The sequence below is a fragment of the Vipera ursinii genome, assembly GCF_947247035.1.
Source record: "Vipera ursinii genome assembly, chromosome: 15".
NCBI lineage: Eukaryota > Metazoa > Chordata > Lepidosauria > Squamata > Viperidae > Vipera > Vipera ursinii.
This window is the reverse complement of record NC_139528.1, coordinates 1,847,185-1,872,252: the sequence shown is the minus strand read 5'-3', so window position 1 is coordinate 1,872,252 and position 25,068 is coordinate 1,847,185. Positions and strand designations below refer to the sequence as shown.

The following is a 25,068-nucleotide window of genomic DNA, read 5'->3' as shown; positions in this document are numbered from 1 at the left end:
AGCTGGGAACGTGGCAAGCGGTGGTCACACGATCCCACGGATGCCACACACAACCATCCTAAAAACACAACTGGTGGTCAAATGCCCCGATTTTGATCGTGGGGGATGTAGCAACAGTTGTAAATGCGAGGAACAGTTGTATGTCCCATTTTTTTCTCTCCAGACTTTTGGTCACTAAATGAATGAGAGTGAGTCGAGGATTGGTCGTGATGCAACGTGTTGATGTTCCAGCCCAACCTTTTTGCATCAGTGGAAAGTGACCAATTGGTCGGTGGTTTTTTTTTTAAAAAAAAAACCCAACTGCCATCCAAATAATAATAATAATAATAATAATAATAATAATAATAATAATAATAATAATATAAATAATAATATAAATAATAAATAATAATAATAATAATATATTTATTTATTTATTTATTTATTTTGCCCTTCTCCCGAAGGACTTCCTAAAAATACAGAGCAGAGCCAGATTAAAACATATTTTAGTGCATCTTTACCCTGCCTTTAAATGTGGGGGCAAGATATACAGGAAGTTAGTAAACAAGGAATAAAAACAGGGAGTGCAGGGAAAGCACTCTGTGCGGGGACAGAGACACCATTTGTCGGGATTCCAACTCAGAGCCCAACTCAAGCGCTGCGAAGGGACCGCCTCCTCACCCGCCCCTCCCTGCGGGGAAATTACCCCGAGGCCGCGCGCGGTGCCTGCCGGGAGCGGGAGTTCCCCGGGCCCTGGGCCAGGGGCGTCCGCCTTGCAGGGAGAACTCCATCTCCCGTCGTGCTCTGCGCGCGAGAGGCCTCCGCCTGGGCGGCGGCGCGCGGAGCACACCGGGAGCGAAAGTCCGCCGGCGGCTTCCGCCCGTCGGGTTGAGCGGGCGGCGCACTCAGTTTCCCGGCGTGCCCCGCGCGGGCTGCGCGAGGCGGGGCGTGAGGAGGCGGAGGCGGAGGCGGCGGCGCTGAGGCGCTGAGGCGGCGGCGGCGCAAGATGGCGGCGGCAGCGGCGGCAGCGGCGGCGGGGGGTTCCGGGGCCGCCGCGCCGGGCTCTTCGTCCTCAGGCGGCGGTGGCGGCGGCGGGGCCTGCTCGCCATCCTCCGCCGCCGCCTCCTCGGCCTCGTCTTCCCCGGCGGCCGCTGCCTCGTCCGCCGCGGCGGCGGCGGCGGCGTCCAACCCGCGCAAGTTCAGCGAGAAGATCGCGCTGCAGAAGCAGCGGCAGGCCGAGGAGACGGCGGCCTTCGAGGAGGTCATGATGGAGCTCGGCACCACCCGGGTAAGCGGGGCCCGCGAGGGGAGGGGGCGCTTCCGCTGCCCGGGGGCGCCACTTCCGGTCGGGGAAGGGGATGCCCGGGCGGAGTTGGGCACCCGGAGACCCATCCTCCTGAGCTCCGCGTCCTAGCCTATAACACAGGCCTCTGGAGGGGGTTGGACTACCCCACCCATCATCCTCTGCCTAGCCTCAGGCCTTTGGAGAGGGCCGGGTTACCCCACCCATCGTCCTCTGCCTAGTCTGAGTTGAGGGCTCTGGAGGGGGCTGGATTACTCCACCCATCATCCTCTGCTTAGTCTGAGGACTCTGGAGGGGGTTGGATTACTCCACCCATCATCCTCTGCTTAGTGTGAGTTGAGGGCTCTGGAGAGGGCTGGATTACTCCACCCATCATCCTCTGCTTAGTCTGAGGACTCTGGAGGGGGTTGGATTACTCCACCCATCATCCTCTGCTTAGTGTGAGTTGAGGGCTCTGGAGGGGCCTGGATTACTCCACCCATCATCCTCTGCTTAGTCTGAGGACTCTGGAGGGGCCTGGATTACTCCACCCATCATCCTCTGCTTAGTCTGAGTTGAGGGCTCTGGAGGGGGCTGGATTACTCCACCCATCATCCTCTGCTTAGTCTGAGGACTCTGGAGGGGGTTGGATTACTCCACCCATCATCCTCTGCTTAGTGTGAGTTGAGGGCTCTGGAGGGGCCTGGATTACTCCACCCATCATCCTCTGCTTAGTCTGAGGACTCTGGAGGGGCCTGGATTACTCCACCCATCATCCTCTGCTTAGTCTGAGTTGAGGGCTCTGGAGAGGGCTGGATTACTCCACCCATCATCCTCTGCCTCCCCGCCTCCCCATGGCTCACAGCCCTGTAGAGGAGATGGGTTCCACTCCCATCCTCCTCGCCTTCCTCCCCACCAAAGGATTACAGTTCCCATGCTTTGGGGGGCCTCTGGGGTTCTAATGCCCATCCTGCCCATGGCGGTCATAGTAGTGGGCGGACTCTGCGTGTAGGAGGAAGACCTCGTTCGTTGAGTGACTTTTAAACTTACAACAGTGCTGAAAAATGTGACTTATATGACCATTTTCCACACTCACAACCTCCCCAGGGTCACATGATCAAAACTCAGACGCTCGGCAGCTGACTCATATTTACGACGGTCGCAGTGTCCCAGGGTCGCGTGATCCCCTTTTACGACCTTCTGACCCGCCAAGTCCGTGAGGAAGCCAGATTCACTTAACAACCCTGTCACAAACTTAACCCCAGCAATTGGCTTAACAGTCGTGGCGAGAAAGGTGGCGAAATGGGCAAAACTCACTTAGCAGTGGAAATTCTGGGCTCCACTGTGGTCGTAAGTCGAGGACGGTACATTCTGGAGGGGGCCATCTTTGTAAGTGGGGAGGGGGAAGTCTTTCCCACCTCTCTTGTTGCACCCCTTTCTACTTGGCCTTACCGGCAAACACCCCCCCCCCAAAAAAAAGTCACAATTTCTACAGCTGGAAGATCAGCCATTCGGAGCTCCTAGCAGACTTCTAGAAACGGGACCAACTCGGAAACCTGCTTTAAGCTCAGATCAACGTGTGTCTGAAGCGGTTGCGACTGGGCCATTGCCTCCGTCCGGCAGATCCGGCCCTCCTCACGCCGGCCTCTCCTGGGAAAGCCGGGGAAAGCTGGTTCCCCGGAGAGGGTTTAAAATTAGCTGGGACAGAGGATGAGAAAAACATTCTGACGGGATCGGAGAGACGCCACCATCTTGGGGCGTTGTGTTGGCTTCATCCCACAAGCTGTAGCCACAAAAAGCGATAAGGCCCTGGGTTGCGGGTTGCCCACTGTGGGGTCCTGGTCCAGCCTGGGTGGATTTGAGGGAATTCCCAGGTTTTGACCACAGTTTCCTTGATCTGAAGACTGTTGAACTAACCTGGTTAGACATCTAATAGTCATAATATTGTCTCTGGAGCCTGTAGGACTCTTCCTTCCTTCCTTCCTTCCTTCCTTCCTTCCTTCCTTCCTTCCTTCCTTCCTTCCTTCCTTCCTTCCATTCTATTCTCCCTCCCTCCCTTTTTTCTTTCCTTCCTTCCTTCCTTCTTTCCTTCCTTCCTTCCTTCCTTCCTTCCTTCCTTCCTTCCTTCCTTCCTTCCATCCATTCTATTCTCCCTCCCTTCCTTTTTTCTTTCTTTCCTTCCTTCCTTCCTTCCTTCCTTCCTTCCTTCCTTCCTTCCTTCCTTCCTATCCTATCCTTCTCCCTTCCTTTCCTATTCCTTCCCTTCTCTATGCCTTCTTCCCTCCCTCCCTCCCCTCCCTCCCTCCTCCCTCCCTCTGTGGAATTAATTAATCTGTGGAACAAACGGATCTCCTACAATAGACAGTGAAAAAGTCTCCTTTCTTTAGAAAACTTTTTTTTTCCCTTTTTCCCTTTAGTCTTCTGTCGCAGGGTGCAAGCGCGAGACTTTTTTTTTTTTTTCGCAAACTTGATGTCTTTTTTTTTGTTTTTTTGCAATGATAGTCGAGAAAGGAAGGAAGGAAACGGCGAATAATCTGAAATGTTTATCATCTTGACATTAAGTGGCCCCTGAAATGGGCAGATTGTAATCCATCCTCCTGTTGGGCACCTCACACTTCTTTTCAGATCCTCAGTTCTTGTGGGTCTGGTTTGAGTCCAAAGGAAAAGAAAAAAAAAATTTCATTTTGCTTCTGCTGGCTTGGGGAGGTGGGGTGGGATATCGTGGTCTTATTCCGGCCCTTTGCACAAAAGGCTCTCCGTCGTATGGCCAACAGCCAATTAATTTTCATTGGAGCGGCAAGCAGTCCTTCCAGATAGAGAAATGAGCAGAAATACCAGGGTTTTTCCAGGACTGTCTCTGGATAGTCCTTGACTTACGACCACAGTGCAGCCCAACATTTCCATTGCTAAGCGAGAGAGTTGTTCAGTGGTTTTTGCCCCGTTATATGACCTTCCTGGCCACGGTTGTTAAGTGAATGGCTGCAGCAGCAAGGCTGTTAAATGAATCTGGCTTCTCCCCTTGTCTTGGCTTGGCAGAAGGCCGCAAAAGGGGAACCCTGGGACACTGTGACCGTCATAAATATGAGTCAGTTGTCAAGCGTCCGAATTTTGACCCCCGTGACCATCGGGATGCTGCGGCAGTCGTTAAGTGCGGAAACGGTCACAGGATTGTGGTCTCCGCAACCAAATCGCAGAGTTGGTAGGGACCTTGGAGGTCTTCTAGTCCAGCCCCCTGCTTCAGCAGGAGACCCTAGACCAGGGGTAGGCAACCTTGGCTCTTTTATGACTCGTGGACTTCAACTCCCAGAATTCCTGAGCCAGCCATGCTGAGGGAAGAGGTTTCCAAGCTGAGCCGTGCTGACTCAGGAATTCTGGGAGTTGAAGTCCACGAGTCATAAAAGAGTCAAGGTTGCCTACCCCTGCCCTAGGCCGTTCCAGACAAAGGGTTGTCCGATTGCCTCTTAAAAATCTCACTTAACAATTATGGTTTGTTTGTTTTTGAAAGCTTGTAAATGGCAGAATTGCTTAGCATCGGGAAGTTTGTCATCGTAAGTGGAGGGCTGTCGGGTGTGGTTGGGATGCAGGAGAGAGATTGCTCCGGCTCGCCCCAATGCTCCATTGGCTTGGACCTCTGTTACAGGACCCTACATAAAAAACTACAATGAGATTGTGGCTTGTCGGAAAGGAGGCTGTCAGTCAGCTTTGCGAAGTGACTGTCTCCCGAGGGCAGTGAAGAATCCGTGCGGACCCACTGTGAATTGACCCCTGTCCTGCTTCTCTTCCCGCTTTCAGTTGCAGGCTCAGAAGTTGCGACTGGCGCACAGCCGTGGACCTTATTATGGCGGATCGCTGCCCAATGTCAACCAGATTGGAAGTGGCGCGGCAGAGTTTCAGGTAACCGTCATTGAAGCAAGCCACAATCTGGGGGGTCTTCCTTGACATTTCTTCCGTGATGGTTTTGCTCTTCTGCTTGGGGGGGGGGTTCCCCACCCTGATTGGCAGGAGGGGGTTTAGCCCAAGTGGCAACTGAACCCAGATACGACCTTTTATTGGCACTCAGCGTGTTGAAATTGACACACAATTATGGAAATTGACAGCACAATGTGTTAAAATTGGCAATGTATTGAAATTGATGCACAAATTATTGAAATTGACACAATGTATTGGAACTGACAGTTAATCAAAATTGACACAGTTGATATTGAAATTGACATACAATTGATACAGATATTGAAATTGACACAAATTATTGAAATTGATGCAGGAATTATTGAAATTGACAAAACGTTATTGAAATTGACAGACAAATTATTGAAATTGACACACAGGAAGTTCCTGTTCCCCAATTTTGCAGACCCCACCTCAGATCTTCACACTTTCACAGACCCCTCTTGTCCCAACCACACTGCCTCTCTCTGCCCCCGCCCCCCCGCAGGGTCCCCTCCATTCTCCGCTGGACTCAGCCCGGGGCACGCGGCATCACGGCTTGGTGGAACGGGTACAGCGGGATCCCCGCCGGATGATCTCACCGCTGCGCCGCTACGTACGACAGATATCCTTTTCTTTCTCTTTGCTTGCTACGCAACACAACTCTAGCTGCCTCGAGTCACCTTTGGTGAGCTGGGGAAGCATGTAAATTTAACACACCGACGTTGGGCTGGTGGTTCTACAGGGACCGTCGAGCAAAAGCAATTCCCCTTTGCGGCTTGACCTACAACGGGGACTTGCTGAAGGCCCACAACATTGTGTCTTCCTTAACTCCCCCATCACATCGACAGTTCTCCTTATAGTCCGGCGTACCTGTCCCCTCCTGCTGAACCGAGTTGGAGAAGGTGAGATTTTACCACACTTTACTTACAGAACAAGCCACCCTGTTGCATACTAGTACTGGTGCTATTACCTAGTTTGGTAATGAAACGTCTGTAAGAATTCAACTAAGTTTAGGGAGCACCAAGGACCCTGCAGTAGTCCTCCTCCTCCTCCTCCTCCTCCTCCACTTCACAACCTCTCCCCCTTCCCCCTAGCACTGATGATGTTACCTAGTTGCGTCATGAAATGTCTGCAAGAAAACAACCCAGCTCGCAGAGTACCAAGGACCCCACAGCTACCGTCCTTTGTCCCTTACGTTTCCTCCCCACTGCTTTCATCCTAGTCTCCTTCTTCCCATCGGTCACTTACACGTCATCCTTGAGTTATGACCATAATCAAGCCCTGCAGTTACGGTCGTAAGTCATGACGGTCCCAAAGCACGATACCGCAGGAGCGGACCCCATTTTATGAACCTCACCATTTTCTCCGACGGCCGTCTTTGCTTTCCCACGTTTGACCAATTTCTCAACTCTGGGGACCATATTTTGCTTGCAGAAATGGGAGACGGCCACTAGAGGGCGAGAAAGGCCTTTGGGAACCTCCTGGTCTGTTGCTGCCCACTAATGGTAGCCTGTGGATCTGCAGCCCAGATCTGCAAATTCTAGCTAATGTTGGAAAGCAGTTTTTTTTTCCCCACAACCTTGGAGTGACTGGTTTGTTTTTTTTTTTCCCCCTTTGCAAAGGACAATGCCTTGGGGCAACTTTCCTCTGGAGAAAGAACGCTTGTTTAGATTGCCTGCTTCCCTCAACAGGTGAGCCATTTTGTATTTCTCCCTCTTTCAAGCGATGCTTCCTTCCTGCAACCTCTCTCTGGGAGGCTTAAGGCCTGTGTGAATCCGAAGAGAAACGTAGAAAACGGGGAGAAATATTTCCTTTTCTGCAGATCTCTGCAGAGTCTTCCCGCAAACCGCACGGCTTTACCTTTTTCTCCGTTTTGCCTCGATTGTGTCTGAAGTGTATTTTTCTTTTTGGAAACGCAGGCGTGTTTTTCCTCAACGCCACGTTTCTATTTATTTCCTTAGCTGATCGGTCAGTGTTTAAAAGCTTTTTTTCTTCTCTCTTTTCAAATAGATCTTAGGAATTGCTCTCTACTAAGAGGATTGTTTTAAATCAGTGCCTTTTCACGGCCATTCAGGGGATAGACTTCTACTGGATAAGGGGCCTCTCATTTATCGGACTCTTCGTGAGCCTTTTAGACATCCTGGCGGCTTCAGATTGCCTTTTGAAGACCATACCTCTTTCCTACACCATCTCCTACAGGACTGGGGGGCTACCAGCACCCCCCACTTAGAAGGGAGCTGTGTAGGCTTGATGGGGGGTGAGGGGACCCCTTCCATGGGGCTGTGTAAAATTGGCTCCAGTTTGCAGAGCCTCAAAGTGCCGTGCGTATTTGTGAATGCACACAGTGACAATCAGATTCGACGGCCCTTCTGCAATTCTAGAAATTGTGGGTGTGTGTGTGGGGGGGGGGGGAAATGCAGCAGGCTATTTCTCCTTTCATCTAGTTTGCCTTCTCTCTTGTGGGCCTCCCCCCCCCACACCCACTCATTCCCCCCCCCCTCGGCTGCTCTCTTCAATGCACAAGGCCACAGAGGAGGAGGCTGATCTGCCCACAACTCAACAATAAACCCCATTATGTTCCTTTGGAAGAGCTACAGAGGCCTAGCCTCCCCCCCCCATTCCTTCCCCTTCCCCTCCGTTTCCCCCCCCCCAAAACATTGTTAAAAAGATTAGGGTGGAAAGGGAGCGTTTAAAAAAAACACACACACAAAACCTCAAACACACACACAAAACCTCCCTCTCTAGCGGCTTCGTTAACATCCCAACCTCTCGTCCTCCCCCTGGATTACATCAGCTGCCGCCTTTCGCACATGGTGCCAGCTGGTGAGGCTGAAGGAAGGATGGACGTGCCGTGTGAATATACAGTCAGACTCGACTCGCGAGCCCGACTAAGACCAAATTTTCCATCGCGAAGCGAGGCCTTTCTTAGATCAGCGTTGCCCCGTTTTACGACCTGGCTTGCCACGGTTGTTAAACGAATCGCTGTGGTTGTTAAGTTAGTCACATAGCTGTTAATCTGGCTTCTCCATGGACTTTGCTTGTCAGAAGGTTGCAGGAAGGAGATTGCGTCTCTCTCTCTCTCTCTCTCTCTCTCTCTCTCTCTCTCTCACACACACACACACACACACACACACACACACACACACACACCGGGACTCTGCAACCATCGTAAATATGAGTCAGTTGGCAAGTGTCTGAATTTTGGCCACGTGACCCTGGGGACAATGGTCATAAGTGTGAAACAACGGTCCTAAGTCCCTTTTTACCAGTGCCGCTGTAACTTTGAACAGTCGCTAAACGGACCGTTGTAAAGCCGAGGACTAGCCGTAATGCGTGTCGTCTGCTCATTTACAGGGTTCTTCCTCTCCACTAAGACGGAGCGTGGATCATTTTGGGGGAAATCTGAATCTCGAACCCTTTTCATGCCGCCCTCTTCTCTCTCGTTAAGCAGAACAAATTCGGACTCTGCCCTGCACACCAGCGTGATGAATCCCAACCCACAAAACACGTACCTGGGACCTTCTCAGGCGGCCCCCCCTCCCAATCGGAAGACCGGTGAGTGCCTGGTGGAGGGGGCGGGTGTGTGTGTGTCTCGCGAGAGAGGCGGTGGCCACACTGTGGCTAGGATTCGGGGTTTCTTCGTAGGACGCTTCTTCGAGATGGGCATTTGACGGAGGTTGAGCTGTCCCGTCTAAGGAGAAGTGGCTGCTTTCAGTGTCCTAGAGGAAGAACAATTTTTTTTTAAGGATAGAAACTCAAGACTTGAAGCATTTGGCCGCCTTTCTCAAAGTTGGCCCCGTTAAGAGGGGGTGGGACGTCAACTCCCAGAATTCCCCAGCCAGCACGGCGGCTGCTTTCAGTGTCCTAGAGCAGGGGTCGGCAACCTTAAGCTCTCAAAGAGCCACTTGGACCCCTTTCCCAGAGGGGAAAAAAAAAACACCTTGGGAGCCGCAAAACTCGCGCACGCACACAAGGGGGGGGGTGAAGCTTGATTGAAGAGTTTAATTAAAAAGAAATAGAGGCTGCTGTGCATGAGCGCTCTCTCTCTCTCTCTCTCTGTCTCTCTCTCTTCCTCTCTCTCCCACCCCTCTCTCTCTCTCCCACCCCCCTCTCTCCGATCTTCTGCTCACCTGGCAAGCTGGCTTCACGCGCTTCTCGGAGAAGCTGACACACATTCTTATTGGGCTGGCTCTCCTGCCCTGGATTCTGCTGCTTCCTGCTTCCTCTGGAGAACTTGTCAGCTTTTCAGAGAACAGCGTGCGTTTTTTACTCAGAGAGAGAGAGAGAGAGAGAGAGAGAGAGAGAGAGAGAGAGAGAGAGAGAGAGAGAGAGAGAGAGAGAGAGAGAGAGAGAGAGAGAAGGGAAGCACAGGTGCCTCTCTCTGTCTCTCTGCAAATGGCGGAGCACAACTGGGAGCCGCAGGAGACGTCTGAAAGAGCCGCATTTGGCTCCAGAGCTGCGGGTTGCTGACCCCGTTGTCCTAGAGCAGGGGTAAAGCTGGCTCAGGAATTCTGGGAGTTGAAGTCCATGAGTCATAAAAGAGCCGAGGTTGCCTACTCCTGTCCTAGAAGAAGAACAATTTTTTTTTTGGAAGATAGAAACTCAGGCTTGAAACACGTTTCTATCCTCAAAAGATTGTTCTTCCTCTAGCACATTGAAAGCAGCCGCTCTGCTGGCTGGGGAATTCTGGGAGTTGAAGTCCCACCCGCCTCTTAAAAGGGGCCAGCCCTGATTTCAGAGGGCAAAACCAATGGAAGCTTCCAACAGACCCCTGGCCGGGAGGGTGGGTGGGTGGCAATCTGATCAAGGGAGAGGGGGAGTGCCTGGACGATAATAATCCCAGCAACCTTTCGTGCTATCTTCTACATTTTCTTTTTTTTTCTTTCTCCCTTCTCTCTCTCTTTTTTTTAAAAGGTTACCTAGATACTGATACGGATAGCAAAGGTAAGACCCGTTTTTTGAGACCGCCCCCCTCCCCCAAAATCTCTGCCTCGCCTGTTCGCATAAGCCGTTGAGGGTGATGAGCATTTGCTTCTCAACGTTGAATTGTTTTTTCTTAGTTTTACGAGCGAGAAGAGGCTGTAATCTTCTCTCTTTTTCTCTTCCTCTTCCTCTTTTCTCTTCTGGTCTTTTTTTCCTTCTCTCTTCTCTTTTTCTTTTTTTTTCTTCTCTCCTCTCTTTTCTCTTCTGGTCTCTTCCCTCTTTTCTCTTTTTCTTTTTTCTTTTATTCTCTCCTCTCTTTTTTCTTCTGGTCTCTTCTCTCTCTTTTCTTCTCTCTTCTCTTTTTCTTTTTTCTTTTGTTCTCTCCTGTTTTTTCTTCTGTTCTCTGTTCTCTTTTTCTTTTTTCTTTTGTTCTCTCCTCTCTTTTTTCTTCTGGTCTCTTCTCTCTCTTTTCTTGGTCTCTTCTCTTTTTCTTTTTTCTTTTATTCTCTCCTCTTTTTTCTTCTGGTCTCTTCTCTCTCTTTTCTTCTCTCTTCTCTTTTTCTTTTTTCTTTTGTTCTCTCCTCTCTTTTTTCTTCCGGTCTCTTCTCTCTCTTTTCTTCTCTTTTCTCTTGGTCTCTTCTCTTTTTCTTTTTTCTTTTATTCTCTCCTGTTTTTTCTTCTGTTCTCTGTTCTCTTTTTCTCTTTTTCTTTTATTCTCTCCTCTCTTTTTTCTCCTGGTCTCTTCTCTCTCTCTCCTTCTCTCTTCTCCCTTCTGATCTCTCCTCTCCTCTCCTCTCCTCTCCCTAAAACATCCTCACTCTTCTGCCTCTTCTCTCCTCGCAGTGTTTCTTTTCCAAGTGCCTTCCATTGAAGAGAATCTCTTAGAGGACGGGAAGCAGTTGCTGAAACCTTGGGACACCAAGAAGGTGGGTGCCTCACCGCTTTCAGAAGCCAGGCCTCGTGGCTCCCCCCCCCATCACCCCCTTCTCCACTGCCCGCCCCCCACCCCCCACCCCTTCCCCACATCCAACAACGGGATATTTCTCTTCCTCAGCTCTCCTCGTCTTCCGCCCGTCCCCGATCTTGCGAGGTGCCTGGAATCCAGTGAGTAGTAGCGGCAGGCTTCTCTTTCTCCTCGTTGTTTTCTCCGAGCGCGTCAAAACGTCAAATTCCCACCGAGCTAACTCCGCTTCTCCTCTTGATCAAAGGAGGGGAAGGACTTGTAGGCTGCCAGGGCACAGCTGATGAAATGGGGGTATAGTATTTCCATCTTCCAGCCTGGCTGTGAATAATCTCACCGCTGGTAGAAAGCTAGCTCCTCAGTCAAAGGTGGGCGAGATTTCTACCTGCGGGGAGGAGAGGAAAGTTTGAGAGGTCCCCAGGTTCACACAAATTGTCGTAAGTCCAGGATGACACTTTTTCCTCTTCTCCTTTCCCCCGCCTCTTTTTTCTTCTTCTTCTCTCCTTCCTACAGCATCTTCCCGTCCCCCGACCAGCCTGCCAACTTGCCTCTGATCCCGTCCACCCTCAACACGGGAGGGTCCCTGCCGGATCTGACCAATCTGCACTTTCCTTCCCCGTTGCCTACGCCCCTGGACCCGGAGGAGTCGGCCTATCCCAGCCTGAGCGGCGGAGGCAGCACCGGCAACCTGGCTAACACCATGACACACCTGGGGATCAGCGGTGGGATGGGCCTCGGCCACGGCTACGACCCACCAGGTACGGCTTGGGGGTGCTCTTTTATCCGGCGATGGGTCGCTGGGCTCGGAGGTTTTTATTCTTTATTTAGCGTGCAACGAGAACGCGACAAAAGGGGGGCAAACATATGCACACCCTCCGTGTCATCGTGTACAAAAATTACGGAGGCATGGCAATCTGGCCTCACAGCTGGGTTTCCGATTCAGCTCTCCCGGCGATCCCCTCTGGCGTTTATCGTGCAAGATCTTCTGCGGAAGCTGAGAGCGCAAGGCGTGGGCAATCCTGCCGCATACGTTTTAATACTTTGCATATCGACAAAAGAGGATATATTTGTCGCTCGGGGTTGAAATGAGGGGTCCTGGGTGCTCCCCGAGCTGAGTGGTCTGCTTGCAGACGTTTCGTGACCCGGCTAGGTAATCGCATCAGTGCTAGGGGGTGGTGGGAATTGTGGTGAGGAGGAGGAGGAGGAGGAGGAAGAGGAGGATTGGAATCTAGACTTTCCCCCAAGGCAGGACGTTGATGACACTTTCTATATATCCGGGATCGGCGTCTTCAGGAAAGAAGATAACGTTTCCTTGGCTTGGTACTAGATGGAGTGAATTTGGGGGGGTGCAAAGCCAGGATTTCAGAGCTGGAACTAAGTCGGGTTCGGGCCTCGAGTCGGGATCAACCGGAGTTTGATCGGGTAGCTTTTCCAGTCCCCCACCCCACACCCACCCCAAAAATGCAAGCGATTTATCAAAACGGGACGGATTCTCATCCCGGCTGGCCTCATTTCTCACTCCTGGCCAAGTCGGCTGCGAGTGGTAGAGCCCCGTTGCACCAGGGCAGGTGCCCCATCCATCTTCTCATGTGTCCTTGCAGACGTTTGGCATTTTATTCCATTGTTTCTCTGTGTGTGTGTGTGTGTGTGTGTGTGTGTGTGTGTGTGTGTGTGGAATCGAACCATTTTTCCACCTCCGGAGGTAGCAAAAGTTTGCCAGCTCGGGGGAAAGGAAACCTCGCCATTCTTTCTCCTCCGGAAGTCCCTGGAGGCTGCGATGTGCCACGGTCAGCCCTCTTTCTGTGTGTACGTGTTTGTGTGTGTGTGTGTTTTGGTTGTCTCATGGACTTATGGTTCTTTTTGTTCTCATTTTTTTTTTGTCCCCGCAGGGCTGTGTTCATCTATGCAGAGCTCTCTCAGTAACCCCTGCCTCCAGTCCTCGCTTAACGCCCCCGCCCTGCGCCCTTCGCCCAGCAGCTCCTCCATCGCCTCCCCCCTCGGCGGCCAGTCCTTGCCTTCCTCCCTCAGCACCCCCTCGCTGTCCACCTCGCTCAGCAACCCTTCCCTGCCCACCTCGCTCAGCGCCCACTCGATGCCCTCGGCCCCCTCCCGGCTGCCCCCACCGCCCCATCCACACCACCATCCGCCCCCGGGCTTTGGGGGCCCGGCTTCCTCCTCCTCCTCTTCCTCCTCCACCGCTTCGTCCCCGGCCGCCTCCTACACCCCTCTGAACGCTTCCCCCCGCCGCAGGGTCCCCCTCAGCCCCCTGACTCTCCCCATGGCCGGAGATACGAGACGACAGCACCCCAAACAGTTTTCGCCAACTATGTCACCCACCTTGTCTTCCATCACCCAGGTACGCACCCGGGAGGGGGGGGAGAGGCTCGTGGCGGGAAGGTTTTGTGACCCCCCCTCTCCCCCCCCTTCTTTGTCTTCCCTCCTGGCCCTTCGTTGTTGTTTTTTTCCTCCTTCCTCCCTTCCGTGTGCTTCACTTTTCTTTTCCCATCTCATTTCAACCGGAAGCGCCCCCTTTTTTCTTCCCCGCTAAGGATCGTTTCCAGCCGACTTCTCTCCTTCCCTTTCCAATCCTCAAGCGGCGTGCAGGTAGTCCTCGGCTTAACGACCCCTGTATGGAGCCCACCCTTTCTGTCGCTAAGCGAGATGGTTGTTAAGTCAGATTTACGACCTTCCCAGCCACCGTTGTTCAGTGGGTTACAGTTCATTAGCACTCGGCGTTAAATCAAGCCTTAGTAAGCCCTTGGGATCCTGCATCCAGTTGTGGTCCCCACGTTACGAAAAAAAGAAAAAGGATGTTGAGGCTTTGGAGAAAGGGCCGAGAAGAGCCACTAAGATGCTTAAAGGCCTGGAGACTAAAACAGACGAAGAACGGCCGCAGGATTTGGGTATAGCTAGTCTAGAGAAGAGAAGGACCCGGGGTGACACGATAGCGGTGTCCCGATGTCTCAGAGGCTGCCCCAAAGAAGAGGGGCTCAGCGCCGGAAGGCCGGACAAGAAGCAACGGATGGGAACTAATCCAGGAGAGAAGAAACCTAGAACTAAGCAGGAGTTTTCTGACCGTGAGAACAATTGACCAGTGGGACGACTCGCCCGCAGAAGTTGTGGGCGCTCCATCACTGGAGGCGTTTTAAGAGGGAAACCCGACAGCCACTTGTCTGAAATGGCCTAGGACGGGGGCTAGGCAACCTGGACTCTTTTATGACTGGTGGACTTCGACTCCCAGAATTCCTGAGCCAGCCGTGCTGAGGGGAAAGGGGAGAGGTTTCCATGCTGGCTCAGGAATTCTGGGAGTTGGAAGTCCAGGAGTCACGAAAGAGCCCAGGTTGCCTAGCCCTGGTCTGGGGTCTCCTGCTGGAGCAGGGGGCTGGACTGGAAGACCTCCAAGGTCCCTTCCACCTCTATTCCGATCCAATTGTGTTCGTTAAGCCGAGGATTCCCCCTAATCCAGGGGTAGGCAACCTTGGCTCTTTTATGACTCATGGACTTTAACTCCCAGAATTCCTGAGCCAGCTTGGCTGGCTCAGGAATTCTGGGAGTTGAAGTCCATGAGTCATAAAAGAGCCAAAGTTGCCTATCCCTGCCCTAATCCCACGGAGGCTGGAGATTCGGGCAGGGGTTGAGGGGTGGTCCAGCCACGTCCACGTAAGAGCTGTGGTTTCCTACTCCTAACAGAGCAGGTGGGTGTAGCTGATAGGAAGGGCTCCTCCCTCCCTCCACCAAGGGGCACGCTACCCCCACTTGTGGGGCAGTTCCCCTTCCTGAGCCTTCCCTCCCCGTCTCCAGGGCGTACCGTTGGACACCAGCAAGCTCCCTGCAGACCAGCGGCTTCCGCCCTACCCGTACAGCCAGCCAGGTGTGCTGCTTCAGCACAGCCAGAAGACCCAGCACCAGGTGGCCGGAGGTGCCCCTCCTGCTCAAAGCCACCAGCCCTCCCAGCCGCCCTGCCCTTACCCGGCGCATTACCAGCCTAATTCCATGCTCCAGCACCAGCTCAACCAGCCCTGGGGGGACTACGGCTTTGGCAACGTGAGTTTTCCACCATCCCCACCCGCTTTGCTGATTTCCCAGGCTCCTGGCGGCCGGCGGGGGTCTCGGAGGTCATCTAGTCCCACCCCTCCTGCTCGTTGGGCTGCTGAAGTCGGTCCTCCTCGTGACGGGGCACGTGCCTTTTCTTTCCCCCCCCTCCTTCCCGCAGTTCGACCAGTACGGCTTCGTGGACAACATGACGGGAGGTTTTGCCTTCAACAGCAACGCCTTCGGGGAGGACATGGGTGCCTTAACTTACTCGCCGAGCGACAGCATGGGACCGTCGGCGGGCGGAGGGGGCGGCCACAGTAGCAACAGCACCAGCAGCGCCATGAACGATCCCCACTTGCTCGGTCGTCAGAACCTGAGCAATTGCAGTCGTCACGGCCCCGTCCCTAACATAATTCTCACGGGTAATTGGCGCTTTCCGTTTTGCGGCGGGCGGGCGGGGAAGTGGCCGCCTTCAGCTTTAGAACGGGTGGCTCCCAATTCGAGCGGACGAGATCTCTCCGCTCTCAGGATACCCCCGATCTTGCCAAAAGATCAAATGAGATCGGGTGGATTGGGGAGCACGGCGGCACACCCGGTTAGGACCCTGGGCAGGCTGGCGTTTGAGACCCGGGTGCTGCCGCCAGATGGGATGAGCTCCCGTCGCTGGCTGCAGCTCCTTCCAACCCGGCAGTTTGAAAGTGTGTAACCCCGAGTTGATAGGTGGGCGCCACTTAACGGGGACACAGAAGGAGCCCCCCGACTCAGCGCCCCCAGGCAACGGTGACGTCACCGCTCAATCCTTTTGACCCGGAAGAGCGTCAGTGCTCCCGACGAGAATATAGTAGGGTGCATTAGTAGTGTGGATTTGGGTTCTGCATCCTTCCCTTTGGGGTGGGCTGGACTGTGTGTCTGCAGATGGGGTCCCGCCGATCGGCCTTCCGTTCCACACCCCTTTGTGTAGCTGTGGGTGTCCAATCTTCCTTCGTAGGGGATTCCCCGCCTGGCATCTCCAAAGAAATTGCCAACGTCCTGGCGGGCATGCCGGGCTTCGAAATGGACGCAGCTTCTCTGGGGCTGGACGAGGATCTGAAGATCGAGCCGCTGAGCTTGGACGGACTCAATATGCTGAGCGACCCCTACGTCCTGCTGACCGATCCCTCTGTCGAAGACTCCTTCCGCACAGACCGGCTCCAGTGAACACAAGGGGTGCCGAGAGACCCCCACCCACCCACCCCGGCAGGGACAGCGGGACCCTCGCGAGCCGTGGAGAATCAAACGGGCCGGGCCACGCTGCCGATCCTCGGGGGAACCCGATCGAGAGACAGCGGACGATTCGCGCTTCGCTTCCTCCCTGTGCCTCCCCAAATGCCGCGTTCTCTCCCCTCCCCGGCCACCTGGGGAGGGGCCCTCGTAGCTTCAGCAGCTTGAATGCTCTCCCATGCTTGGCCCAGAGGCAGGGCCGGCCCCGAGTTCAAGGGACGTTGAGGAAGGGCGACGAGACGTCCTTTCGAATCCATCCGATCCGAGTGTTGGGTGAAACGGACGAGCAGAAGGAGCGAGGGAGGGGAATGCCTTCCCGGATCTATTCGGGTTGGCTGAGATCATAGGGTCACCTTCTGAACCCCTCAAATCAAGCCCCCCACCCCCCTGTGTATCGTTCCCCTACAAGGTGTCTCCCGGAGGGAGGAGAAGAGAGACTGTCTTTTTGTGACTTTTTTCCGCCCTTAATTTTTCTCGCCTAATCAATTTCTTGCTGGGTTTTTTTATTATTTTATTTTTAAAGAATTCTGTACATAACTTTCCTCTTTTTTCTCCTCTCTTTCTCTTTCTCTCTCTCTCTCTCTCTCTCTCTCTGTCTCAAACTGCCATGTTTTTCACCCTGGGGGAGATGAAGGAGAATAGTTCCTAGTTAAGGCACTTCTAACTTTGCATTCTTACCCATCGGACGTCGAAGACTGTGCGCCGGGGAGCGAGGGGAGGGGGGGCTGGTGGGAAGACCCCCCCCAGGCTGGGTTGGCCATGGACCTGGCTTGCCGCGTCCTTCCATTTCCCCCTCCCCGTTCTCCCCATCTGAGGAGGAGACGAACCAGAATGATTTTATTATTATTTTTTAAATACATGTGAATTATCATGATGTCGTGTGTGTGGTTTGGACAGGATTGGAGAAGGGACGTTTTGTTTCATTTTGGAGGGGTGGGAGGGGCTTCTGAAATGTCCCCCCCCCCCTTATAGGCCAGGTTCGAAGGCACAGGGCTCGATGGGTGGGTTTCTCCACCTGAGAAACTCCCGAGGATGAGAGTGATTCTGCCTCGCACCCGTCCCCTAATCTTGTTTCATCCACAGCATCTGATCTAATCGACTGTATTGACAGTAAGGCATTTGTTACAGGTGGCAACCTCTGGCCACACGTGTCTTCCGATTTGCAGCGGTATATGTGTAACCGAGCCAGGCTACAACAAAGAGCCAGTGTGTGTGTGTGTGGCGTGTTTGTGCCAGCCAGTCAACCTCAGCCCCCTTTGAGGGCGACTCCCTTCCGTCCATCTCGTCTTCCCAGCCCGCCAGCTTTCCGCCGGCTTTGAGGCAGGTCAGTGCTCACTTTTGAGGTGCGGTGGCGGGGTTCCCCACTCCCCAAAACGCCCCCATAGCTGGTGAGGGTCCCCGGAGAAGCCGGATTTGGCTCCCATCAAAGAGCACGACGACGCGAGAATATTCCTGAGCACACGCAGAGAGCTCAGCCAGAACAAGGCAAGATAGAGCGGTTTCGCTTATAATTTACTTCCCGGTAGCGCACCCCTCCCACCAATCAAACAGCGTTTCCAGCATTTTTTATTTTTTGAAAAACATCTCCCTCTTTTTTGTTCAAGGGAAGAAGGGTGGATCGCTTCCCTTTCTCACAACCGGTTTCTCGCAGCCTCCGTGTGCGCGAAAAGAAGCCTTGCATGAAACTCTGGTTTGGTCGATCAGAGTCGATCAAGTCAAGTCCCACTGGACTCGCATCATGGAGGAACCGAACCAGCCACGGCCTGTTAACACCCCCCCTTCCCCCAAACTCTGACCCACTTTAGCCCCGATGGGACTGGCCGGGGGTCTTGGGGGGGGGAGAGGTGGGTTTCCGAGGGCATGATGAAATTGAACCAACAAAGCACCTGAAGGCAGGACGAGAAACAATGGTTGGAAGCTGATCAGAGAGAGAAGCAACCTGGAATTAAGGAGAGACTTCCCGACAGGGAGGACAGTCAACCTGTGGAACAGCTGGCCACCATCGGTTATTTAAGAAGAGGCTAGACCAGGGGTAGTAGGCAACCTCGGCTCTTTTGTGACTCGTGGACTTCAACTCCCAGAATTCCAAGCTGGCTCAGGAATTCTGGGAGTTGAAGTCCACGAGTCACAAAAGAGCCGAGGTTGCCTACCCCTAGGCTAGACGGTCACTTGTCTGAGATGGTATAAGGTTCTCCTGCTTGAGCAGGGGGCTGGACTAGAAGACCTCCCGAGGTCCCAGCTCTATTCTATATTCGAACGGGGGATTTCAGCAGGAGGGGCTTATCGAGGGGGGAAAAAAAAGCCCTTCCAGAGCATTGTTCAACCACACAGGTAGTCCCCGGTTTACGGCAGTTCACTTAGCGACTGCAAAGTTACAACGGCGCCGAGAGAAGGAGCTGGGGACCGTTTTCCAGAGTTACCACCTTGGCAACATCCCAGCGAACATGTCAGAGGCCTGGCGACCGATTCCTACTTACGACCATTGCTCTGTCTCCCCTTTCCCTGGGGGGGTGGAATTTCACCTGACCCCCCTTTTGCGACCGTCCGGCAAGTTAAGTCGGGACGGGGGGGGGGGCGGGGAGCCAGATTCATTTAACAACCAGGTGACTAATACTACCTGCAGGGATTCACTTAGCAACCGTGGCAAGGAAGGCCGTAAAACGGGACAAAGCTTGCCAACCTATTCCTCACTTAGCAAGATAAATTTTGGGCCCTCCTTGTCGTCGTAAGTCGGGGTCCGCTTGTGTTCGGTGAGTCTCGGCTCTTAGCAAGGCCAGGCTGGTCCCTCTTCAACTTGATTGACAGGCCTTCTCGTTTTGCAAGCCGGCCAAACGTAACTTCCGAAGCAGGCCAAAGAGTTGGGAAGGCTGATGCCAGCCGCAAAGGATGCCCAGAACCGGGGTTTTTTTTTTTTCCCCTGCCAGATGCCCAGAAGCCTTTTTGCCGCTGGTTAGAATCCTAAGGCTGGAAGGGACCTCGGAGGTCATCTAGTCCAACCTGCTCGAGCAGGAGACCCCATGCGTCTGCTAGCAAATCTCCCTCCCGACATGGTTTGAACCCCGACCACCTCCCGTTTCACCCCCTTATCGACCCGAACGGCTCTTCTGCAAGCAGCTAGTCCTCGACTTTACGACTGTTCGTTTAGTGACCGCAAGGCGGCTGGGAAAAAGAAAAACCCGGTCACGCGGTCTCTATTGAAGAGCTCGCCGGCTTCCGACAAGCGAAGTCGGTAAAAAAAACGGATTGGCTTAAGGACGGCGTCATTCGCTTGAAACCACCCCCCCCGCCGTTGTGATTTGAGTTAAAAAAAAGAAAAACAGGCCCTAAAAATTAAAACGACAGAAATGGTTGTAACTTGAGGACTACCAGCGTTTTCCAAAATTTATAGTTTTTTTTAATCCCCTTTTATCCCATCCTTTCGACCTCACACCGGGGGGGGGATTACAATTAGGGATTTGGGCGCGCGGGGGGAAATAAGGTTTCCCGGGAGCCTTTTGATTGCTTCCGTCCTCTTCCAAACGGGATGAGAAAAGACAAAAGACCAGACAAAGTTTTTTTTGGGGGGGGGAAAGAAATATATTATTTTTTCCTTCTTAAATTGGGTAACCAACGCTTTCTCCCAAGGGGCTGGTTTCGTTTCAGCCTCCCCTCCCCCCCCCGCATTTCCCCATCAGTCCATCCTAGGGCTTCAAAGCCTCGTTGTAAACCATGGCCAAGGCGCCCATGAAGGTAGCGAATTCCTGGAAGTTGACCTCTTGATCCTTGTTCCGATCCAAATCTTCCATCAGGCTCTGGATCTCGTTTTCGTGCAATTTCTGGAATGAAAACGGAAAGATAAAAAATAAATAAATAAATGGCCGGGCTTCTCGGGTGGGAGGGGTTGGGAAGAGCTGGTGTTGGCCAAATCTAGAGGCTAGTCCTCATGGTTATAAAAATAACTTTTTCTTTTCTTTTTCTTTTTTTCTTTGGTCCCTTTTGCACTTACCGGACCGATGGCCAGCTCCTTCTGGATGAGTTCCTTCAACTCTTTCTTACTTAGGCTGTTCTTGTCTCCTTCCTTGCCCGAATATTTGTGGAAGACGGCCACCATGGTGCAGAGGGCTTCATCCAGTGCGCAGGCCATGATTCGAACTCAGAAGTGGATCTAGTTGGGAGGGAGGAAGAAAAATCAAATAGGTTCATCTCTTCACCAGCCAGGTTGTTATTTTTATTTTTTTTCAAAACTGGCCTCGCTTCGCATGCTTTACCCAATCGAGAGAATGTGGCTAGAAACCTGGGGGTGGGAAAACAAATTCTTTAAAGTTTTTCTCCAGTAAAAATGTAAAGACGGTCTGACTTGACTCATTCCCAAAGCAGCTTCTTCTTCTTCATTCAGTTGGGGATTTTTCATCCGGTAGGGATGAGAGAGGAAGACAAAAAGGATCCCGGACATCGGAATCTGAATAAGTTAGTTGATCATCCTGAATTTCTTCCTTTTTTTTCTCTCTCCCATCTTTGGGAGAGGCCCGAGTTCCAAAGAAGCTTTCATTTAGGCGGTGATTTCATTTTAATTAGCACATTCAAAGACTTATCAAAGCAAAGGGGACTCTTTCGGGCTGGGCTGGCCTCCAGTTCCCCAGCCCAAAAACGCTCTCCTTGTCTGCGTTTTTCCTCCTCTCTCTCCCTCTCTCTCTCTCTCTCTCTCTCTCTCTCTCTCTCTCTCTCTCTCTGATTTCCCCTGGTGGAGCCTCTTTGGCTAGGAATCTCCTATCTTAAAAATCCCCACCTATCCTTTTCTCGTCCCCCCCCCAACCACCGTTGAATCCTTGCTCTGCTCCCCTCCCGTCTGCGCCTGCCGGGGCTTTCCTCCTTCCCGGAACGTTCAGATCAACGTTTGGGCGCACCCAAAGGTCATTTAGCCTGACCCCGGCTTCCTTGTAAGACCTAACCAGAGAATTCCTGCTTCTCTGGGCCTGCCTGATCCACTCTCGTGTTAGGTTTCCCTTGTAGCGGATGGGACAGGCAGATGGCGTTGATTTCTTTTCGATGGGCGGGCTAAAGGGCGGGGGAGAGCGATGGGGCCGGAGGCGGCCGACCAAGACCGGGATCCTGGCGAGGTTCAAAAACGCTCTTTGTGCAGGGACCCTTTCACAGCCAACACTGGCCAAAAGGGCAGAGGGATCTCAGCAATGGCCTGTGCTTTTTTTTTTCTTCTTCTTCTTTTTTTGCCCGCCTGGCTCTGGGAAACGGGAGGGCCAGGATTTCAAGAGGCTTCGAATCCTCTCCCAGAACAACCGGAAGGAAATTCCTGCCTAGTTTTCCCGCTTTGCAAATAAATCTGGATGCTGCAACTTCTGCAGAAAAGTTCATAAAAGCATCATTTCCCCTCCGGGTCATTGCTTGCGTATCTTTCTTTTCTTTAACTTTCTCCTTCCTTCTCTCTCTTTTTCCTTCCTTCCTTCCTTCCTTCCTTCCTTCCTTCCTTCCTTCCTTCCTTCCTTCCTTCCTCCTCCTTTTCTCCCTCCTTCCTTTTCCTCCTCTTCCTCTCCTCCCGTTCCCTCCCTCCCCCTCCCCTCCCCTCTTGTTTCCTTTCTCTTTTCTCTCCCTCTTTTTTTTTCTCTTTTCTCCTCTCGTCTTTCTCCTTTCTCCCTTTCCCTTCCCCCTCTTTCCCCGTCCTCTCAATTTAAGCCAGGGGATTTCCTGGCGATGCCACAGCTGCCTTTTCAGGGCTCCTCGCCAAGCTGTGACGTTGCGAGTGAGTTCCCGGCACATCCTAAATTACACAAGTGCCCAGAACAATCCCAATGCCTCTCGTCTCCCAGGAGGCGCCAGAAAAAGGAATAGAAAAATCCAAATTTCTTTTCTCTCTCGGCTTTCGCATCACCCCCTTGGCCTTCGTCCGATCAGAGACCACCAAAGGGGTCATTTTCAACTGCAAAAAATGATTTATTTTTTTTCTCTTCTTTCCCTTTCGAGCTAACTCCTCGTCTTCTTCCTCATCTGCCGAAAGGACGGCAATATCCTGCTTATCCAAATTCGGTGCGTTTCCTGCCAACGGGCGCAAAATCCCCTTCGTCACGGGACAGCTCGGGAGCCGGAAACGATAGAATTTCCAAATAATTTTTTTTTTGGGGGGTGGGGGAAGACAAAAGAGACTTTTTGCAAAGGAAATAGAGGGTTTCCCTCTTCAACTTCGACTTAGGCCGTTTCCACTTGCGGCAAAGAGGCTGAAAGAAATTAAACACACACGCAGGAGAGGAAAAAGGGCGTCTCCACTCCGAAGCTGGAAGCGCTGCGTTCGAATTTAGCCCCTGATTTTCCCCATCAGTGCCGGTGAGAAGGCTTTTGTGTCTGTGTGTGTGAGTAAGTTTCCAAGGTACCTATTTCGTGTTTTTTTTAAAAACCCCAGAGAAAAGCTGCACCCGTTTCCTTCTCCCAAATTTCCCAGCCTTCGCACGTTCCCGGCTTTTCCCCACTAGGGGGCATCAAAAAATTGGGGAAAAGTTTTTTTGGAAGTTCACTTCAGCTGTCAGCTGGGTGTGGGTGTGGGTGTGTCTCTGTGTGTGTGTGTGTGTGTGTAAGGGTGGCAACGACAGGGGAGGGGGTGTTGGGACCCACTAAGGATGTGGGTTCAGTGGGCCCTTGCCCCCCAGTGACCCACCCAGGATAGAAAAACCCCACGCCGGAGGGGGCTGGCAGTCTTTCTCCGGCCAAAGGAGACATTTTGCTTGGTTTTCTGTCTGGCTTCACAGAAGAACAGAGTCGGAAGGGACCTCGGAGGTCATCTAGTCCAACCCCCTGCTCCGGCAGGAAGCCCTATACTTGATTAGTGTTACTAATTTAAATTCATTGGCAGCAGCTCCATCGGGAGGGCAAACGTCTTGTTCCCCCCCCCCTCCAAAAACCCAAAATTGTTATTTTTTTTTTACCCCTCCTCCCTTCCTGACTTTTCCAAAGAAACTTTTCCTTTGGGGTAGGTGGTGGGGGTGGAGAGGAAGATCACCCCCTCCTCTTTTCTCCGACGTTCCCCAAATTCTTCGAAAGGAGAAGTGGAGGAGAAACTGAAGGAGAAAATGGGAAGAAGGGAGGAGTACTTACCCCGAAATGGAGGCGTTGCAAGATGGCTGGGCAAGGGACAGTGGTGGACTCACCCAGAGGGGAGCCCAGATATATCAGGAGGGGCGGGGCTCAGCCTGGCTAAACCAGGCCCCCAAGAGATGGCTGATTGGCTGGAAGAGAAGAAGCCCCTCCCTCCCTTTTCATATCTGACAGCCCACTTTAATTTGCTGCTATTAAATCCGATGGAAGTTGAGACACCTCCCTGGTCTTTTTTTTTTTTAAGCGGTGGATAGGTGAAAAAAAAAGGTTTGGTTTTATCCTGAGGGCTAGAAACTTGATCTGTTCCTTTGCTTCCTTTTTCTTTCTTTCTTTCTTTCCTTCTTTCCTTCCTTCTTTCTTTCTTTCCTTCTTTCTTCTTTCTTTCTTTCTTTCTTTCTTTTTCTTTCTTTCTTTCTTTCTTTCTTTCCCTCCTCCCTCCCTCCCTCTTTCTTTTTCTTTCTTTCCCTCCCTCCCTCCCTTTCTTTCTTTCTTTCTTTCTTTCTTTCTTTCTTTCTTTCTTTCCCTCCTCCCTCTTTCTTTTTCTTTCTTTCTTTCCCTCCCTTTCTTTCTTTCTTTCTTTCTTTCTTTCTTTCTTTCTTTCTTTCTTTCCCTCCTCCCTCCCTCTTTCTCTTTCTTTCTTTCTTTCTTTCTTTCTTTCTTTCCCTCCTCCCTCTTTCTCTTTCTTTCTTTCTTTCTTTTTCTTTCTTTCTTTTTCTTTCTTTCTTTCTTTCTTTCTTTCTTTCTTTCTTTCTTTCTTTCTTTCTTTCTTTCTTTCCCTCCTCCTTCTTTCTTTTTCTTTCTTTCCCTCCCTCTCTTTCTTTCTTTCTTTCTTTCTTTCTTTCTTTCTTTCTTTCCCTCCTCCCTCTTTCTCTTTCTTTCTTTCTTTTTCTTTCTTTCTTTCTTTCTTTCTTTCTTTCTTTCTTTCTTTCTTTCTTTCTTTCTTTCTTTCTTTCCCTCCTCCCTCTTTCTTTTTCTTTCTTTCCCTCCCTCCCTCCCTCCCTCCCCTTTCTTTCTTTCTTTCTTTCTTTCTTTCTTTCTTTCTTTCTTTCTTTCTTTCTTTCTTTCTCTCTTTCTGAATCGTAATTCTTCTCCCAATGACTACTGTGTCTAAGAAAACCAGATTTTAAGCAGTTTTGTTTTTAACGGAAAAAAAGACACTGCCTGAATCCACATTCATATTTCTTTTCCTTCTTCTCTATCAAGACTTAGGACAAAGTCTTCCAGCAATTATCTAGATGAAAAGAGAGAGAGAGATTGGCCTTTACTTCTTGTGGGTGAATATTTTTTTCCCCCAATTGGCCTCAAAGTGCCCAGAGTGTGACTTTGGGGAGGGGGAGGGGCGAGGCTCACAAAAAGTGTGAAGCGTGAAGCCTCTCTCATCTCACCTTGGGAGTTGGGGAAAAGTTGCACAAACTTGAACAGCCTGATTTTTCTCCCCCGCTTCCTGCTGTGCGTGGCCCGGGAGGGATTTTTGCTGCAAACCTATCCCTGTATTTAACCCAGCCCAACAATGATGTGTTGTTGTGTTGTCAGTTTAAGCCCTTTTGAGCTGCAAAAGGGATTTTTTTAAAAAAAGAAGTTTTTTATTTTCTCGCTGGGGGAAACCGAGCTGCATTTGGTA

General features: G+C 51.9%; 2 protein-coding genes across 3 annotated transcripts; one reads left to right on the top strand and one right to left on the bottom strand.

Moving 5' to 3' along the window:
• Nucleotides 1-961: 961 nt before the first annotated feature.
• Nucleotides 962-17,244, top strand: CRTC2 (CREB regulated transcription coactivator 2). Of its 2 annotated transcripts, XM_083374654.1 has the most exons (14): nucleotides 962-1,267; nucleotides 5,054-5,155; nucleotides 5,697-5,815; nucleotides 6,034-6,093; nucleotides 6,814-6,882; nucleotides 8,643-8,746; nucleotides 10,106-10,135; nucleotides 10,958-11,040; nucleotides 11,169-11,218; nucleotides 11,589-11,833; nucleotides 12,965-13,431; nucleotides 14,877-15,119; nucleotides 15,289-15,532; nucleotides 16,099-17,244. In XM_083374654.1, exons 1-14 carry the CDS (start codon nucleotides 986-988, stop codon nucleotides 16,305-16,307), a joined length of 2,307 nt encoding a protein of 768 aa, XP_083230780.1. In that variant the 5' UTR covers nucleotides 962-985; the 3' UTR covers nucleotides 16,308-17,244. The 2 variants fall into 2 exon arrangements, with proteins under 2 accessions (XP_083230780.1, XP_083230781.1); XM_083374655.1 differs by lacking the exon at nucleotides 6,814-6,882.
• Nucleotides 17,245-19,916: 2,672 nt separating this feature from the next.
• LOC310647350 (protein S100-A6-like) lies at nucleotides 19,917-23,516 on the bottom strand. The gene is made up of 3 exons (XM_083374554.1): nucleotides 23,448-23,516; nucleotides 20,356-20,514; nucleotides 19,917-20,185 (listed from the first exon to the last, which is right to left on the bottom strand). The coding sequence occupies exons 2-3, from the start codon at nucleotides 20,491-20,493 to the stop codon at nucleotides 20,051-20,053; spliced, it is 273 nt and encodes a 90-aa protein (XP_083230680.1). The 5' UTR covers nucleotides 20,494-20,514; nucleotides 23,448-23,516; the 3' UTR covers nucleotides 19,917-20,050.
• Nucleotides 23,517-25,068: the final 1,552 nt, after the last annotated feature.